At 43.0% G+C, this 18,194-nt stretch overlaps 1 protein-coding gene across 7 annotated transcripts in view; it reads left to right on the top strand.

The window, feature by feature from the left end:
• Window positions 1–18,194, top strand: part of MAD1L1 (mitotic arrest deficient 1 like 1) — a 366,422-nt gene that overhangs the window by 140,643 nt on the left and 207,585 nt on the right. For 6 of the 7 annotated variants that reach the window (XM_030484959.1, XM_030484958.1, XM_030484963.1 and 3 more), the window contains one exon: window positions 14,933–15,073. In XM_030484959.1, the coding sequence (XP_030340819.1) occupies window positions 14,933–15,073 (141 nt within the window). Of the gene's footprint in view, window positions 1–11,736; window positions 11,744–14,932; window positions 15,074–18,194 lie in introns of all 7 variants that reach the window. The other variant, XM_030484965.1, reaches the window with a different exon arrangement.

Genomic DNA, 18,194 nt, shown 5'->3' with positions numbered 1-18,194 from the left:
AAAGCTTCTAGGGATCAGTGTTAAAATGAGGTATATGGAGTAACTTGTATTAGAGCCAGTGTTAGACCACAGACATTTCTTCTCTGCTTGATTTTTTAGTGTGGCTTTGCAGGTCTCCTGCATTTTACTTCATGGTGGCTGACCCCGAGTTTTCAATTACAAAGTGATTTCTTGTCCTTAATCCCCATCTCATTCATTCCCAGCTCTCCTTCCAGCCAGGTCTGGATAACTGTGTGATAGATACTGCAGTGGTTCCTCTCAGTTTCTGAAGGCAAAAAGATATTCATTAACTAGTGAAATGGTGAAAAGTAAGAAATAGTGAAGAATTACACTAGCGAATACTGAGAAGAAACATATCTTCAACTATGTAAAAGGCTGCTCTAGAGGAAAAGGTAATAAATTTTTGCTTAGTATTGTGCTTACAGGCTTAGGAGATCATTTCTAGCAGGTATTTTATGTTCTGTTCACTCTTCCAAGGTGCTGCCCCAGCAGCTCAGAGTACAGACAGGACTGCTGGACTGTGCTTTGCCCTCCCTCCATGACCATGTGTGTGTCCTGCTGCCTTGGACTGATGAGGAAATCCAAATGACAGAGCCTGTGAGCCAGCCTGGTCTTGGCATCCGAGGTGGATGGGATCAGTATTTTTCTGAATGGAGTTCTCTGTTGGAGCTGTATGTGTGGTCAGATACACACCTTTGTGAGACTCGACTTATTTAGATCATTAGAAGGTACCTCATTAGAAGGTACCTCTGTATTTTGCAGGTACATCAACTGCTTGTACCTTCTGCATCATGTTTCAGAAATGGCACTAGAGGATGTTATGTGATGATCTAATACAGAGCGTGGTCAGAAATTGAAGACTTCTGAAGATACAGCAATAGTATTTTCTTCACATATACACATTTCATTATGCATATCTGGAGCCAATTTGATTTGCTCATGTTCAACTAATAGCTTTTCCCCCAATTTACTTCTTAAGTGAGTATTAATCATCAAGTGTTTCATTAGTAACTAAACTGATTCAGGGAAAATGCTGAAAAGATTTGACATTGCTGTAAAATTTGCACTACGTCTTCCATGGATTGAGGCAGGTGTTTTGCACACGAAGTCTTTGGCATCGCCTTGATTGTTGATTTTGTTTGTGTGTGTGTTTAGCATCCTTGATAAGCAGAGGAAGACAAAAGCAGAAACTTATTACTTGCTGCTTTTTGGGTGCTTTCGTTCTTACCCTCAATAAGCTGAAGAGTCCAAGTGGATTGGTAATCATGGGCAGCATCTTTGAGACTGTGGTGATAAAGACAACACGGTACTCATGCTTTCTTTTAATGTGGTAGAGCTCATGTATGTTGTTATTGGAGTTGAAATAAGAGGGACGTGTCTGTAGAAGAATACTTGCAAGCAAAATAGGATCAGCTTTTTGGAATAAGCTGAGGAGAGGGCTTGTGCAGTGGTCATAAATTCTAGCTGAATGATTTGTTCTTGTTACCTTTGGTCTTCCCTTCATCACTAAACCAACATTTTTTGTGCTTGTGGTATCAAATGGTTGTCTGTTGATTGCGGATGGAAAGGATGCTGTTAAATTAATTTAAAATGACTCCTGAGAAAAGGGAACAAGGCAAATAGGAGGATCACAGCCCTGGACTTTAGGAGAGTGGAGTGTGACCTGGTCATGAACCTGCTCAGGAGAATCCCATGGAATACGCCCCTGGAGAGAAGGGGGATCCAGGAGAGCTGGGGAGGTTGGGTAGGCAATTTCCAGAGCAGCTTTCAAATCTCAACTGTTGTGCAAGTCTGAGTCTGTCTATTGCTGATAATAGAATATATTGAAAATGGCATCATCTCATATAGTATTCATTGGCAAGATAAAGCCGTATTTGAGAGAGATTGTACTGAGTCAGGAGAGTGCTGGCCAGGTTTATTGTAAGGCACTGGGAAAGAAAGGAATTTTATTAAATAATGTAATGGTATTTCACAAATGGAAGCAGAAGCAGCAAACGCAGCAACACATACGTGACTTCATTTTAAACTTTTTTATTTATTTAGAGTAACAAAAATAGCTCTGATAGTATTTCCTGACACATCACAATGGGCTTTCTTTTTTCTGGAGATGGGACAAATTTGGTGATGAGTGTCGTATGCTTAAATATTGCTGTGCAAAATGGGTCTGTTCTCGCCTTTTTGTCTTCTTGAGGACTTGACTGCAAACTGAAAGCTCTGTAATCTGCCTGGGGTGGAATGAGTCTCCTTTGGATTGTCTCATAAGAACATAAGAAAGGCTAAATTACAACTGGAGTGCTTCCAAGTTATCTAGAAAGTTCTGCCCCGTGGGTGTGTTGCAGGATGGAAGTAGGAGTTCATCACTGGCTGCTGTTTACCAGCTCTTCCATGGTGTTATGTGACAGGCAGAGACTTCTTCCCTCTGCTACTGCGCCTCTTCCTTTGACAGTCATTTCTGTGATTATACCATATTCTATTCACTTTGATGAACTAGCACCGGGAAGTAGAGAAGCTGATAGTCCTTTTTGTTCTCTAATACGTGGCACTTCATTAGCGTGAAAGCAAACCAAGGGGTTTAGTTTGCAGCAAAGCAGGTTTTTTTGATACCGTGATTCTGCTCTTTATTGCTACGGGGTTTGGTTGAAAACAAAATGTAAATAAACGGGAGTGTGCACAGTCTGCCGAGGGGAGCAGCTCCGGAGAGGCCGCCCTCAGGAGTCTGGTGCCTCAGGCACCAGCGGCACGGAGCAGCCCCAGGGCTCGGTCAGGACCCGCCCGGAGCCGGCAGCGCCGTGACCGAGCCGTGACTGACGGGGGCGGGCACAGGGGGCCCTGAGCGCGGGAACGGCGCGTGGCGCCTCAGGCAGTTTGGGCGGGAAGGAGCCCGGGGACCGTGAGGTAAACTCGGCCCCGGGGCAGAGAGAAGGGGCCTTCTCCTTGGATATGTCAGGAAGGAGGTCAGGAAAACCTCCACCTTAGACTTGCGGAGGGCTGACTTTGGGCTGTTTAGGATGCTCGTTGGCAGGCTGGATTGATGGCCAGTGGTATGAGGTTCAACAAGGCTCAGTGCTGAGTGCTACACTGTGGGTTGGGCCACAACAACCCCATGCAATGCTCCAGGCTTGGGGAAGAGTGGCTGGAAAGCTGCTCATGGAAAAGGACCTGGGGGTCCTGATTGATGGAGCTGAACATGAGCAGCTTGTGCCCAGACAGCCAGGAAGCCACCAGCATCCTGGCCTGTGGCAGCAATAGTGTGGCAGCAGGGCCAGGGCAGTGATCATCCCCCTGTGCTGGGCACTGGTGAGGCTGCACCTCAAATCCCGTGTTCAGTTCTGGGCCCCTCACTACAAGAGAGACACTGAGGTGCTGGAGCGGGTCCAGAGAAGGGCAACGGAGCTGGCAAAGGGTCTGGAGCACAAATATGGTGAGGAACGGCTGAGGGACATGGGGGGGTTTAGCCTGGAGAAGGCTCAGGGGGGTCCTTATCACTCTCTACAACTGCCTGACAGGAGGTTGTAGCGAGGTGGGGGTTGGTCTCTTCTCCTGAGTAACGAGTGACAGGACAAGAGGAAACAGCCTCAAGCTGTGTGAGGGGAGGTTTAGCTTGGATATTAGGAACAATTTCTTCACAGAGAAGGGTGCTCAGGCATTGGAACAGGCTGCCCAGGGCAGTGCTGGAGTCACCGTCCTGGAAGTGCTCAAAAACCATGTAGACGAGGCCCTCAGTAACATGGTTTAGTGGTGGCCTTGGCAGTGCTGGGGTAACGGTTGCACTTGATGATCTTAAAGGTCTTTTCCAACCCAGGTGAAAAAAATTTGTGGTCAAATATAATAATGTAATAAATATAATTGAAAGACCAGTGAAAGTTTTGGTCCTATACATTTAATCCTCATTCCCTTTCAGACGTATATAATGAATATATCTCCTAAATAATGTTTTTCTTTTGGTGAACTGATTTTTCCACTTGTTTTTAATGAAGCATGACTTGAGCACTTCACGTTTTTATCTAATGGTTTGAGCATAACGTTCTTGATGTCGCTGCAGTTTTGAGGAAAGATTTTGTTGACTTAATATTGCAGAGGCACTGGAGGGAGAACAATGACAGGAACATCATTTTGTCTGCGTGAATTAACCAGTGCTCTGGTGACACTGTAAAAGGAAGGTGTTCACTGGGTGGCAGCTAATAGATTAATATTAGGTTTACCAACTTGTAGACTATTTTAAGGTAATAGTTTTATTTCTGAAATGTGTATAATTTGAGGAAATCTGTGTATGTGGGCTGTTCTCACCCAAGGACTGGAGGTTCTTGGATGTAGACATGCATCCTCTTTATTCTCTGCTAAGTGTGCTTGAGGAGGTTTTTGTCTGTCATGTTCCCAAACTGCAAATTGCTGGGCTGGAAGGAACTTTAAAGCTCATCTAGTTCCAACCCCCCACCACAGGCAGGGACACCAACCACAGACCAGGTTACTCAAAGTGATTCAGTGGTGAAGATGCAACTGGAATGATGGTGAAGCACCATAACCTACCCAATTCTTAAGCATGCAGTTTTGTTCTTCCCCATATCCAAGTCTCAGGAGGAAAGGTATCCCAGGCATGGAGGGGTGGTTCATGGTTGTCTCTGCCAGCCTGCACTGGTGTTTATACAGGATTCAAGTGCCAGCATATGATAAACTTAAGCTTGAGAAGCTGCAGTCAGAGCACTGAGGTGGCCCATTTTCTTTTTAAATGCAGAAAACTCTTTCAGAAGTGCAGTTCGCAAGGTTAAAGAGTAGCCAAGCTTCATGGTGTTTACTTGCTGTCTGAGAGCAAACCCTGAGGATGGCTTCTGATTAAGCTAATGAGACATGTTCTGTGGGTGTTGTCTGAACTGTGCTCTGGCTTGAGAGAACAAACTGGTTGTAAAAGAAGCCGAGGAAGTGTTGCTTGGTGCAGCTTATGTACTCAAAGTGTTAAAGTGATTGTTCATTCATATTTTGAAAGGGTACAAGCTAAACTATGTAACCCACGTCATGTGGGTTGTGAAATGTGAAATAATGTGTTGTTTAATATGAAATCAGTATTTTGACCACATCCAAGTAAATCATAGCATTTTAGTTGTAAATAATGGCTTATTATTCCTTTGCCCTATAAATCCTTGAGTGTGATTAAATAAACTGTCCGTTAAACTAGCCCAGTTTGCTGTTGGGAGCTCGGCTTGGGTGAGAAATGACCCTTTATGGTTATTATCATTTCAAGAAGAACATGACCGAACGCTGAGGATTTTGATGAGAGGTACACAGACTTAACAAGAGATACTGCTCGGTGCATTGGTTTGGGTTTATACGCCCAGGATTTTAATTAACAGAGATGTTTCTGTTGGTAAGCCTTTCAGCTTGCTGCTCTTTCATGTGATAAAATATGCTTGTTTGGGACAATTCCACATACCTCCTATGAGTCTCATAGGCCATATGCTGCTCCCAGTTTCTTAAATCCTCTTTAAGTCAAAGGGGTAAAGATAAAATAGTTTCAAGCTAGCTTGTTGATGATTGAGTGAGGTCAAGTCACTCAAAAATTAAGGACACCTGCTCTATCATAGGTTGGATGGAGTCTTGAGTGACATGGTTTAACGTGTGGTGTCCCTGCCCATGGCAGGGGGGTTGGAACTAGATGATCTTAAGGTCCTTTCCAGCCCTAACTATTCTATGGTTCTATGTTTATGTATTCTTTTGCCTAGTAGATGGCTTGCATAGTGTGGAAGCTGCACATTGTGCCTCCTGTACTTAATAAAATGCTTTTTGGTCAACACCTTGAGCATCAGGGTAGGCACTGGATGTGGTGGTGTATGTGTGGGCTGTTTGGTTTTTTTTACCCTCTGTGTTCTGCATCCGTGGATCTCTGAACGCTGTGGGCTTCTGAGCAGTTCCCTACTAGTTCTGGAACAGTAAATGAAGGAAGTTTCCAACAGTTGTTGTAGAAAAGTGAAAACATTTAACCCCAATGTATAGTGGGCAGAAAGGCCTTTAGTATAGATGCATTCAACTCTATGGCTTGCAAATTTGGCCAGACCTGATATGATGATTTGCAGGGTAGGTGCTGTGGGTGCCTGTAAGCTTCATCTGTGTTAAGGTGCCTGTTAGGTCACTCGCTCAACTGAGAAGTCCTATTGCAGCAGATAGGCAGAGTTTTGTCTCTTCTGTGCCCTTCCTCCTGTGTCCCCATCCAAAGGAAGCATTGCTGGGCTATGAGGGCAAGGACCTGTGTCCCTTCTGCCCATGAGAATCCTTTGAAGATAATACAGATATGCCGTAGGGGACCTAGGAGATAACTTGATGTGTAATTTGTGAAACACTTATTGAAGTCACTGATCTTTTACAGCCTGGAGGTAGTAGAGGGAATGTTTTATGAAATAAGTAAAATATGGGAAATTATTAATATTTTCTAATAAAGCAGTCAGGTGATGTATATTCTGAAGCATTAGCTAAAAGCCCTTTTCCTTTGCCTTTTTCAAAAAACCATAGGTAGATATTTCTCTAGAAATATCTAGAGTTGTTGAGGCATTGTAAAGGGATCAAGAAATTACTTTTCAAGTTCAGTGGAATGTGCTGTGTTAAGCTGATCGGATGAACTCAGGTCTTTGATTTTTCTGTCCTCTCAGGATGCGAAGCGAGAGATTTGACCTTCTGCTTCAGTCCTGGTTTAGCCTGAACCCCCCTGGAACAAAGCCCGGACGGTGGTGCAATTCCTTCTCTTTTCCTTTTGCAGATAACTGCACCACATAGAGCACAGTTCAGTTTACTTTTCTCCCAAGTTAATGATATTTAAGCAGTTAAACCTGCAGGAAACTGGCTGTTAAGAGATTTAGAGGCCAATATCTGAGTTATTTAGTAGGGAGGAAGAAAAAGAAATTTGAGGATAAGGAATGAACATAGGGCTGAATTTTTATGTGCTGTAGTACACTGGCAGAATAGAAGACTCTGCACAAAGAAACTTTCTTTTCTGGGTTGAATAAAGCTTTTTTTTTTTTCCCTGTTTTAAAAACAGATGAATAAAATACTAGTTTTCTATTGCCAGTAAGGATGAACACATTTCCTTGTCAGTTGTGTGATGCCTTCCTTCTGCCAGCGATGGTGATCTGGAGGCTGGCTTGAAGAAGGTATTAATTTATTTGGGTTTAATAGAAATGACCATTTTTCAACTGTGAGCTGTGCACATGGTGTCAGATCCTGGTGGCAGACAGTGGCCCTGTGCTAAGGCAGGTGAATAAAGCAGCTTCACACTTGTGCGAGATTGCCCCTGCTTGAGCAGCGGGGCTAAGAGAAATGGTAGAAAAAAGAGGGGTTTTTTGACTTCAGAGATGAGAAATACACTGAGCTAGAAAAGCAACCTTGTGCTAGAGATTAGCAGCGGTGAGCGTTCTGCTAGAAAGGAGTTAAATGAAGAAAAATCATAAAATTATTTCACGGCAGCAGGAGGTTAGGAAACATAACTAAACATGTTAAACTCACTGTGAAGCAAGAGGACCCCAGGGGTGTTTTAGTCAGATAATATTTAATTTGTTGCAGTGTCAGTTGTATGATTGCTTGTCAGCTGGCATATGTATGTGCTATAAGCAAAATGAGGCTTTTAGAGACCATGCACAATTTTCCAGCAGATAGTAAGCAGGGGATTTATCAGAGACAGATTAAAAGAGTTACAGTGCATTTATTTGCTCTGGTCCATTGCCAGGATATAAGGCAAGCTGAGCCCTCTGCAGAGAAGCACTGGAGGTGAGGGACAAGACCTAGAAAGGAAGGACTATAAATCTGGAGAAGAACCTATGGAATATAAGAGCATGTAAAATACATAAGTATTTTTAGGTGTGCATTGAAAGCTGCCTCCTGAATGTTTGTCAAAAGAGCAGTCAGATTGCAGAAGCTCTCAAAAATGTAAGAAATGAAGGTTAGGAACCTAAGAGTGTCTCTGAATGCCTTATTCTGGCACCTAAAATTATCCTTTGATTGTCTTTCTCAGGCTCTCTGCCTGGTTGTGTCCTCTTCTCACTGCAGTTTGCCAAGTGGTTGCCTTCTCCAGACTTCTAGCCGTGGGTGGAAAGTTGATGTTCAACCTTAATGATATGCTACCTTTCCTAGCAAGAAAATGGCTCTGTTATGAGAGTATCAGAAGTGATGAAAATCATCAGTTGTAGAGAGATGGTGGGACAGATAGAGATGCTTAATTCCTGGTTTGCTGCGTGCTTGTGGTTAGAGTACATCAGTCTGTCTGACCTCTCTCCCACCTATTCAGGTTAGACACGGATGGAGGTACTTCAACTTATAGAGAATAAATACCTTATTTTTGTTGGAGAAACCTTGATTGCAGGGCACAGTACATCTGAAGGGCTTCTTTATAGGTTAAATCCATCTTTAGACTCCTGCAATAGCCTTATATTGGCTTGAGAGGTGAAAATGAAAGCAGAGGTTTGATATATAGAAAGTCACCTTTGAGAGGTAAGGATATTTTGAAAAACCATTTCCTTATGTTTTTGTCAGTGTAAGGGTGGTGAAATCTGCTGCATGTTTTTGTTTTTATGGAGTTAACAGGCTTTTTTATAAATGCTGTTTTAATTGAGGTCTTGAATAGGAAGGCAATGGTGTGTACATACATATGTGTCTGCAGTCAGTTCTAATTTGCAAAGTAATGTGAAAATAGGTCAGCCACAGAGAGAAGTGTTGGGAAATTGCTGTAGCTGAGAAGGAAGCTGTTCGGAGGTTTGGGAATAGAAAATTTGGTTTAAAGATGATCAGTACAAAAGTTAGGGTGGTAAGAGAAAGGGGAACTATTTGCCCTCTGGTGATAGTAGATGCTGCTATAGACAAGGAGGTTGTGAAAAGTTTCTGGTAATTTAATTTTTGCTGGGGTTTTTGGCATACAACTCTTGCCTTGTTTTCTGTTCTGGAAGACTTGAGCAGCAATTGGTAGCAGTGCTCCAAGAGGGTCAGGAGCTGAGGGGATGCGGCTCCCTTAGATGCATTCCATAATAGCAAAGTCTGACTGAATGTGCCTTTAGCCACAGCTCTGCCTTCAGACCTCTGCTTCGTGGGTCTTGCTGTCACTTTGTGTTTACTTTTCCTGCCCATTTTCCACCAGGCAATGGGACGTCAGTGTAGACTTTGAAGAGAGAAGCCTAATTGCAAAGTAGGGCTTAATAGTGTATCAATTGGCTATCGGTTCCTCCAGCTATCACATTGGGGCAGAACCTGTTAACTGGCTCTAGTCCCATGCACATTCCCTAGTTAATGCTTCCCCATGGTATATAGTGCAGCTCCTGTATCCCAATGAGCTTCAAGTGGGATGCACGTGTTTCCTGTAAGGAAGGTGCAAAGAGGAAGATGCCAACTGGTGCTGCAGCCCATTAATGGTACCTGGTGTCTGTGTTGCTGCCCAACACGCAGGGCTCTGCGCTTCACTTTCATGAATTTCATCACCTTGATACAAGTTCATTTCTCTAAATTAGGGATGTTGTTGAATTGTAATCCTCCTCTTTGATAAACACATCACTGAAGTTGAGATTTATCACATTTATTGTTTGCCTTTATTCAGTAGAAAAGTTACCTGTCAGAGAAGGAAATTAGACTGGCTTGATATTATCCATATTAAGGCTCAGTTGATTGTTTCTTGTCCCTAATTCTTCTCTAGCACCTGCAAGTTGATTGTTAATGTTGGGGTTGTTTTCAAGTATTTGATGAGATATCAAAATGTTGAAGTGATTTTTAACTTCCGGAGTCTGTATCTTCTCATCCATCCTTCTTTTAAAAGGTTGGATCTATTCCTCTGTCCTTTTTTCAGGGCCAGTCCTGCCCTTTGTGAGTTCATCAAAGATAGTTCCTCTTGGACCAGAGATTACCATGACTAATTTTCCAAGTATTCTAAGAATATATTTCCTCAATAGATCGTGACAGAGTCTAACATAGTTAATTTTTATTTCTGACCATATTTTGGTTTATGTTCCCATACCTCACACTTCTAATTCTATTCCTGTTAAACATCTGGTCAGGTCCCAGTTACCATCTCCCTTTTTCTATGTATGTATTTGTATAGCTTCAAGTCAGAAAGCACAGAACTCTGTTACACAGTCACCTTTCTCTTTTATTTGTGTTTTAATGAAGAATAGTTAACTAAATTGTACCTGATTGCAAATAGCATCTCTTTGATGCTGAAGCTCAATATCTTTCTTCAGTCTCAAAATTTTCTCATATTATGACTAATTTGGATTTAGGAGTCTGGGGAGGAAGAGGAGGGGGAAATCTTGCCACTGATTTCCTATAATGAAGCAGTCTATTAACGTTCTCCAGAAATTACCATTAATTAAACAAAAAGCTCACCTAATGCTAGGAGCAGGAATATTTCTGTACTATCAAAAGAAGCACCGAGCAGGAAATAGCATTATGATTCCACTTTACAAAGTCTGTCTCCTCTGCCAGGCTCCAACCCAAGCAGAAGTGAGAGAGCAAGTGAGCTGTGTGTTTGGGTTGTGGATTAATAGTTGAAGTTCACTCGTGTGGAAATAAAGCAGATTTTCTGTGACTAGAATGTGTCATTAAAAAGCCATTATCGGAACCGACCGACACAATTTCTGCTCTTTCATGGCTAATGACAAAACAATATGTTCTTTAAAAAACAACCCTGTATTTTCTTTCGGAGAAGGTGCAGGAGACTCACCACAACAGAAGCGGGTGAAGAGAGGCAGTTGAAAGATGTATTGATCAATAAACCAGACAATTACAGCTTGTTTATAAAGGAAAAAAAAACAGTCCACAAACCCCAAACCTCGGGCCAGCAAGCAACACTGAGACTCTAATAATGATAACTCTGGCATCCAGCTTGAAACCATAAAAGTCAATAGGAAGATATAGGATTTCAATAAAATTATGACACTAGATAAACTTTACCCCAGGAACAAATTTTCCCTGGGTGTGTGACTGGCTTCAGTTAGATTTGTAACTTTAATTTCTTTCTTATTGATTTTTCTTTGCTTCAACTAATTAGGAAGTCTGTGGTGAATGGTGTGGATGGATGTTTGAGGAGGGGTAAGGAGCATCTACAGGAATAGGGACTGTGTTTCTATGTATGTATAGAAGGTCAGATGGCTTTGTAAATTCTTTTGGCTATGTTTTTACTCTTCAGTTTACGCTTCCAGCACATGGTTGGGAGTCCTCAGTGTGCAAATACTAGAAGCTGCAGCTGGCCTTGGAGGTGAGCAGTAGCACTGCTTCAGTGACGTGGGGGGTGTTGATAGGATGATGATGCTGGTGCTGATGTGAACCATTCTCAGGTCTCTCCATAAAATGAAGTCCAAAGTCCTGGAGGAGCCCACTTATGTTACTGCTGTTTCTGAATTCTTGTAGCCCTTTGGTGTGTGAAAGACACTGGGAAAGACACTTGCCCTTAGCTTCAAGCTGCTCGCCAACCAGGTTGAATTTTGGCTTTACACAGAGGGAATAGAGGAGCTGGGGGAAGGACCAGTGAGAAACTTTATCGTAGAGCTGGCATTTTGCAGAGGTGCCATTCTGTACTTCCTGTAGCACATTTTCATGGGATTAGCTCTAAGAATTCAGAACATGTTTTCTTTTTAGTTACTTCTGCAGTAGTAGGAGGCAGATTTGTTTGGTGAATGGGCTGTTGCTGGCAGAAGGAAGGGAAACTTTAACCTTTGAAAAAATCCCTCTCTTTCCTCTTTTCCGAAATTACATCTCTTCAAACACAGCTGCGAGCTGCAGCACCAGGGTTTGCTGCAGGACATTAATTTCCCAGGTTTATAACGAACATCAAACCCAATTAGTCTGCTTTTAGGACATGTTTAGAATAAGCTGCCGTTCTCGTCTGGTGTTGACTTGAAACTGGTTGAGGTAAAGAGCACCTGGAAGTGTGCCGCTGTAAGGTCTATGGTGAGTTAGCAGAGATGCCCAGTGCTGGCTAAATTTTAGGAATTCCCAGAGAAACTGCTTTTCAGTAATTCTGATGACTGCTCTCCTAGAAAGCAGGAAAGCAAAGGTGTTGCGAAAAGGTTAGGAAGGGTGTTTGAAAGTCCCTGGCAAAGTTTTTGATGGAGCTTGGGGAATGTCGTGTGGGATGAGGAGGTACTGCAGCAATTACTAAATTAGGATTACATTTTAGAGAATCTTTTTAGACAGAGGACTTCTCAGCAAGAACTTCTGTTTCCTGCCAAACTGACAAGATCTTTAGGAGGAAGAGAAAAGCTTTCAGTAAGTGCTCTTGATGGGGAGACATTTAAAGAATGGAGCTGGGGACCACTTGTTGGAAGCTGAGAATTGATTTCATTACAGTGTTAATATTTAGAAATAATTAAAGAGGAGAACTGAACTCCAGGATCAACTGTTTAATTGTATCACCCTTTATTTCAGCACCTTTTTTCCAATACAGCTTGGGCTGTGCTTACCACATGTGCTTTCTCTTGAGAAGTTTACTCTTTCTTTAAGAGAAAGGCTTTGAAGGACAAGATCTGTAGCTGATTTTAGGGCAAAGCCAGCCTGTAGGGATGTCCTGCTCCCATGCAATTTTCCCATCCTAACATGAAAGCAGAAGTTTGTCCTCCTTGCAGCTGAACAGCTCAGGGAACTGCTAGGATCTTGCTGGGAGTGATTCGAATGACCTAATGTTCACCAGTTAATTGGAAGCCAAGTGTGATGGGAATTGTCAGGGTCCTGTTTGCTTTTGAAAACATGCTAAGGATTTTGGGACTGCCCTGCTGTAATGGAGAGAACATTGCAGTGTTAAATGATCACATCAATGAAAGATGCTGAGTAGAAAATTAGGACAGAGGAGCAGATTGGAGTACAGAGAAAGAGAGGAGGCTGTAATTGCAGATCTAGTTGCGACAACATTCAAGGATTGCAAGGCCAGGTTGGATGGGGCTTTGAGCAACCTGGTCTAGTGGGAGGTGTCCCTGCCCATGGCAGGGGCCTGGAAGTAGATGAGCTTTAAGGTCCCTTCCATCCCAAACCATTCTGTGATCAAATTAATACCTTCACTAAAGGCTGTCATTACATTGTCAACTGTGCTCTAGACAATGATTCTGCAATAAAGGGAGAGTGAAAGTCTTCTCTTTAGCAAAAGCAGTTTGCCTTATGGAGAGTGCACTGGGCAGATGGGGTGATGTGAAGGGCAGGGAGGACGGAGCAATCCTGTTCTTCTGACTTTCATTGCAAGGCAGGTGTGGTGTGGCTGGGTTTGGGTGTTCTTCTGCAGTAACATGGAAGTATTTCTCTTCATATGTCTGTCAGATGAGTAATTCTTTCCAAACTATCGCAAAACTGTTCTTTCCTTGGAAAAATGTTTCTCTTCAGTCAGACCTGAGCAAGGAGCTAGTAATAGCTTCCAGTACTATTTATGTTAAAACCTGGTTTTATTGTTTTATTAACTTGGTTCCTGTAGCCTCAGGCTGTCCTTTGGTCTTGGGGTCCTTTTGCCTGCTAACCAACCATCTTGGCTGACCTTTCAATCCATGACATTCTCTGAACACATGCTGTACCTCTGGCAGTGCCCCCAGTCTTATTTTTTCACACCTTGAATTTGCATGTTCCTTCCCTTCCCCACGTGTACACTTGCTATCCATGTTCAGTCTTTGACCTTTAGATTTTGAAGGAGGAAATAACCTTTGTATACAGGTTTGCTCAGCTGAGCAGTTGGCATCACCTTTGCTGTCTGCAATACAGCCTTTTTCATTTGGGGGTGGGGGAAAAGGACCTTTTTGTCTAACCTGATAATTCTGAGATCCCCAAGAAAGGAGGATCCCAGGGAATCATTTCAGCGCAACCAGTATGGGTTTAGGAAGTGCTCCAGGCCCAATGCAGTGGCCTGGTCTAGATGTGAACTGTACAGCTATAAAGCTGGGTGATCTAATAATATTGTGGATGTTTGCGATGGCAGAATTTACATGAGAGAACTGGTTTGTCCAGAGCATTTGTGCATTCCTGCAACAGGATGAGGTAGTGAATGTCAGCAGCTCCTTTGACTCCTGTAGCCTCACAAACATTAAGGTTCTTCCGTGCAGTTAACACACCTCATCAGCTGGCTAATCCCTGTATACATACTGCACTGTAAAGAGTAATCTTAAAACACACCTGACTAGTGGCAGATTTCAGCCTTTTGTCCCAATTCTTCTTCTCCATCAATGCCTTGGAGGTAGGTGTTAGGTGCTGTCTGAAGTTGGGAATGTGTTAGGAAATACTTCAACCAGGAGCCCCCACAAAAAGTTTTACCTTTCGCTTTCAGCCCAGTCCTTATACCTGAGAGGGAAGCGGGATCCTTCTCTTTGTCTTTCTCTGCAAGTGCTTGGTTATAATTGCCAGCAGATAGCAAAGTGAGCCAAACACATTGTCTGCGAGATATTAACCTCTGAAAAAGTATTTATTACAAACACTGAGTGTTGCAATGTTTAATGACTGATAAGGCACATACCATTTAGAGGATATTTGCTCTCAGCCACTTTGTTCGTTGTCAAATCTGTTTCGTTTCTGTTGTGACAATTCTGTTCGTTCATTGCTGGAACTCTTTGGCAGGAAAAATATCAAGCACTACACTAAATATTTTGCTGAAGAAACCCATTCAGCCACATTGAATTAGAATAGTGTCTCCAAAAAGAAGGCAGGCTCTGTTTTCAGTTGCCATCTGCTTGTTAGAATGTGTGCATGTTGCTTTCCTGCAAGGGGTATGTGGTTTTATATACACAGACAGTCTAATTCTTCAGTGTTCAGAGCAGCAACATTTGTTTTATTAGAACTGTGTGTTCATCTGTGTCTTGGTGCTGATATGAAGATGATGAGTGTCTCTTCATCAGGGTTTTGTCCTGTAAAAGAATAATGGGCGAAAATGTCGAATATGGTTTTGGGAACCCTCTCTTTGGAGTGGGTCAGAAGCTGTATCCCTAAAGGTGTTTGCTGTTCTTCCTGACAGGAGCGTGATGGGATGCGAGCAATTCTGGAGTCGTATGACAGTGAGCTGACCCCTTCCGAGCACTCGCCCCAGCTGAACCGGCGCATGCGTGAGGCCGAGGAGATGATGCAGAAGCTGCATGCTCATAACACTGAGCTGGAGGTAATAAAGGAGCATCATGCTCTAAACCCAGGGGTGAAGTAGTTGAGACATTTAAGATTGAGTTGCCTAGTGATGTGATCTGCTCTCACAGAAGACAGATGTGCAAAACTGAGGTTTCAGAATTCTGGGATGAGCAAGAGCCACAAGTTACTATTCTGCACCTGAAGCTGGCAGAAGCCAAGAATAACCATCTTTGGTGTGATGAGTGTGCTTTGTGTTAAGCATAGCTGCACTGCATGGCTGGACTGACAACTGGTCCCTGCGAGTTAAAGGGTTGTATGTAAGGGGAAGTAAAGGGGTAATGCAGTGTAGCAGGTGCGGTGTCTTCTCTGTGGTCTACTCTATGTAATTCACTACATCACATGTGTAGCAAGGTTCTTCTGTACACAGTGTGAGTGATTGTGTAAAAGACCTTTAAAGGTTGAAGAAGGAAAGTGTGTGTGTCTGCTGTTAATTCTTCACTTCTTGGCGTTGGGCCTGAAACCCCCAGAATACCAGGAACTATTAAATGCTTTTAACTAGGTTTTCTTTAAGACAAAAACATTCTTTCCAAAGATAGAAGTTTTGCTTGAAGGAATTCTTCCATTATTTTTAGTTCTCTTGTTGAAAATACGTAATCTGAAATGTGACTGTAGTAAATGCTAACATGCATTTGCCAAATGCTTCTCCTCTGTTGTGTTTTGTCATAGTGGAATGGGCTTTATGGTCATGAGTTGAAATATTTAGAATATGTCTGTAATCTTAAAGCTTGGCAGCTTGATTACATAGGATTTGCAATAGTCCTAAGTATGTGAGTTTTCCTTCCTTCATGTCTAGTTCCACCATCATAAAAATTTATAGAAGCCATCATTCAAATGGAGTAAAACTTGTAGAAATTGATGCTGTTCAGGTTCATGTTCAAGCCATAAAGTGCACTTGTCCCATTGTGCACAAAACTCTCTTGCTTCTGGCATCCTTAAAAATGCTCTTTTCTTGTGTTGGTAGGTGAGGACTTAAGTCAGGCAGTACTGGCTCCAATGACCTTCAATGCCTTAGCAAGCAGAGCAGTATGGTATTGTATACATCAATAGCATGGTGTAGACCCACTTCATCCCCATTTCTCAGAAAAGGAATGCTGCAAGGTTTTGGACAAGTTGATAGGGAAGTTAGCTGGTAACGTCAAATAACATGGAAATTTGCCTGAATTTGTCTGTCTCAGGATGTTTCTCTGTTGTCTTTTGATCACCACACTGCTTACTAGCAGACAGCAGGATCAGACGGTGCTGACATAAAGTGAAGGTGGTTATTTTAACCTGTTTTCTTAGTTGTTTCCAACATTGGCTCTGCATTTTTGGAGGGAGATTTCCTGAATTGTTTCACTGAACAGGTCAGATGTGCACAGTGTCTTTGGGCAGTAGTGAATTACCTTTCCTTCTTCAGGTGAGAGCATGGAAGGGTGTGGGAACCAATTGCTACAGCTCTTTAATTATTTATAGGGTACAAATTATAAGGGTGTTTTTTTCATGGATATTGATTAAGGGCTACATGGAAAATTTCAGAAAGAAGTTATGTTCTCTGGAGGTTTCTTGTATGTGATGTCAACCCTTAAGCTTTTCAGAGTCCACTAGAAGCAGAATTCAGAGATCTGATATTCTCCTTGCAAAGTAAAATTTTATGCTTCACTTGATTGTGTTTGCCTTTCTGCCTGCAGTGTTGACTGCTGAATCCCAGCGATTTTGAAATCTTGGGAGAAAGTTTCTTGTTCTAGTAGAAAATCCAAAAACCGGAAAGGGTAACAGAGGGACAGGCAGGACTCTTGGTGCCTCATCGTCAGGAGCAGCAGCTGTAATCAGCTGCTTATAGATCAAAGAACTGGTCGATAGCAGCTATTAATAACTTCTAACATAATGCTCTGCACCCTCCCAGCTCTGCTGAGCCTCCGTACAGGCTTTAGAAGTGTTGACACCTGCATGACTCACAAGCAGAGGAGACAGCAGGAATGAGGCACCTTGGAGCCTCTGTTGTTTATGAGGTGTGGGAGGGGTGGTGGAGAGGAAAGGAAAAAGGAACTTCAACATAAGTCAGTGTGGCAGAAGGGTCCTGAGAGCCCCTGGTGTGGATGGGTTTGGGAGGGCAGCACACAATCAGCTTGGAGAGTAGCATGGAATAATGAGAGGAGCACATCTGGGAGCATCTGCATGTGGCAGCAAAGCAGCAACGTGCGCAGCTATTCAGATGAGATCTAGGTGAGGTCTGGGGTGGCTGCAAAGAGAGACTGATGGGTCTGAGTTGGGAAGGCCTGGCTGACACTTTTTGCTAGGCTGAGTTGGTTGAAGTGTGGAAAGCAGTTAAAATCACTAGTTTCCAGGGGATATACCACTGCAGGTAGCTGGTTATGCCCACAGACGGGTGCTGCTGGACTTACCACCACTGGGACATTGTGTACAGGAGCAGCACTTGCACAGTTCCTGTGCGCTGCATCTCCACGGGGGAGACTGCAGGTATCGCTGTGGTCCAGGAGCATCTTGAGTTTAAAAAAGCCCTTGAAACCTCCAAGGCAAATGCATCTTATTGCGTTATATTTTGTAGCTTCTGCCTTCCCGCTTTGCTCATAAACCTTAAAATTCACACCATGCACCTTGTCTCTCCTCCCTGACTTGTTTTATCACAGCTCTTTTTCTCCTTTTTTTTTGCTACAGAGTACTTAATTTACCAAAATCTCTTTCTGTGCTCCCTAGCAGGGAACCCTTTGATACCTTTTATTTTCTTGTTTCTTCTGGCTGCCCTAATCTGTTACCAGCAGCCTCACCTCTGAACAAACCATAGAGGGGAATCAAGTGATGTTCTTAACAGGGATTTTTCCTTATTCTTAAAATGGAGATTTTCCCATCTATTCCAGCAGCAGCAGCAGCACTGTGTGAGGCACGAAGCTCTGGTGAAGACAGAGTGATAGTGATAACACAGTAGGAGAGAAGAGGAAGCCATGTGAGATTAGGAAGATTTTGGGCTGAGGCAACAGCTTTTAACTCATTAGGGAGATGAGGTCTCTGATAAGTCTTTTGCTTCATGTATAAATGGAGGTGGGAAGCTGTTTAAAAGAACACAGGGAATGAGAGAGGAGTGTGTAAACCCTGGAGGGCTG

The sequence above is a fragment of the Strigops habroptila genome, chromosome 4 (assembly GCF_004027225.2).
Source record: "Strigops habroptila isolate Jane chromosome 4, bStrHab1.2.pri, whole genome shotgun sequence".
Lineage (NCBI taxonomy): Eukaryota > Metazoa > Chordata > Aves > Psittaciformes > Psittacidae > Strigops > Strigops habroptila.
The sequence above is the reverse complement of the archived record's forward strand: the minus strand, read 5'-3'. Positions and strand labels throughout refer to the sequence as shown.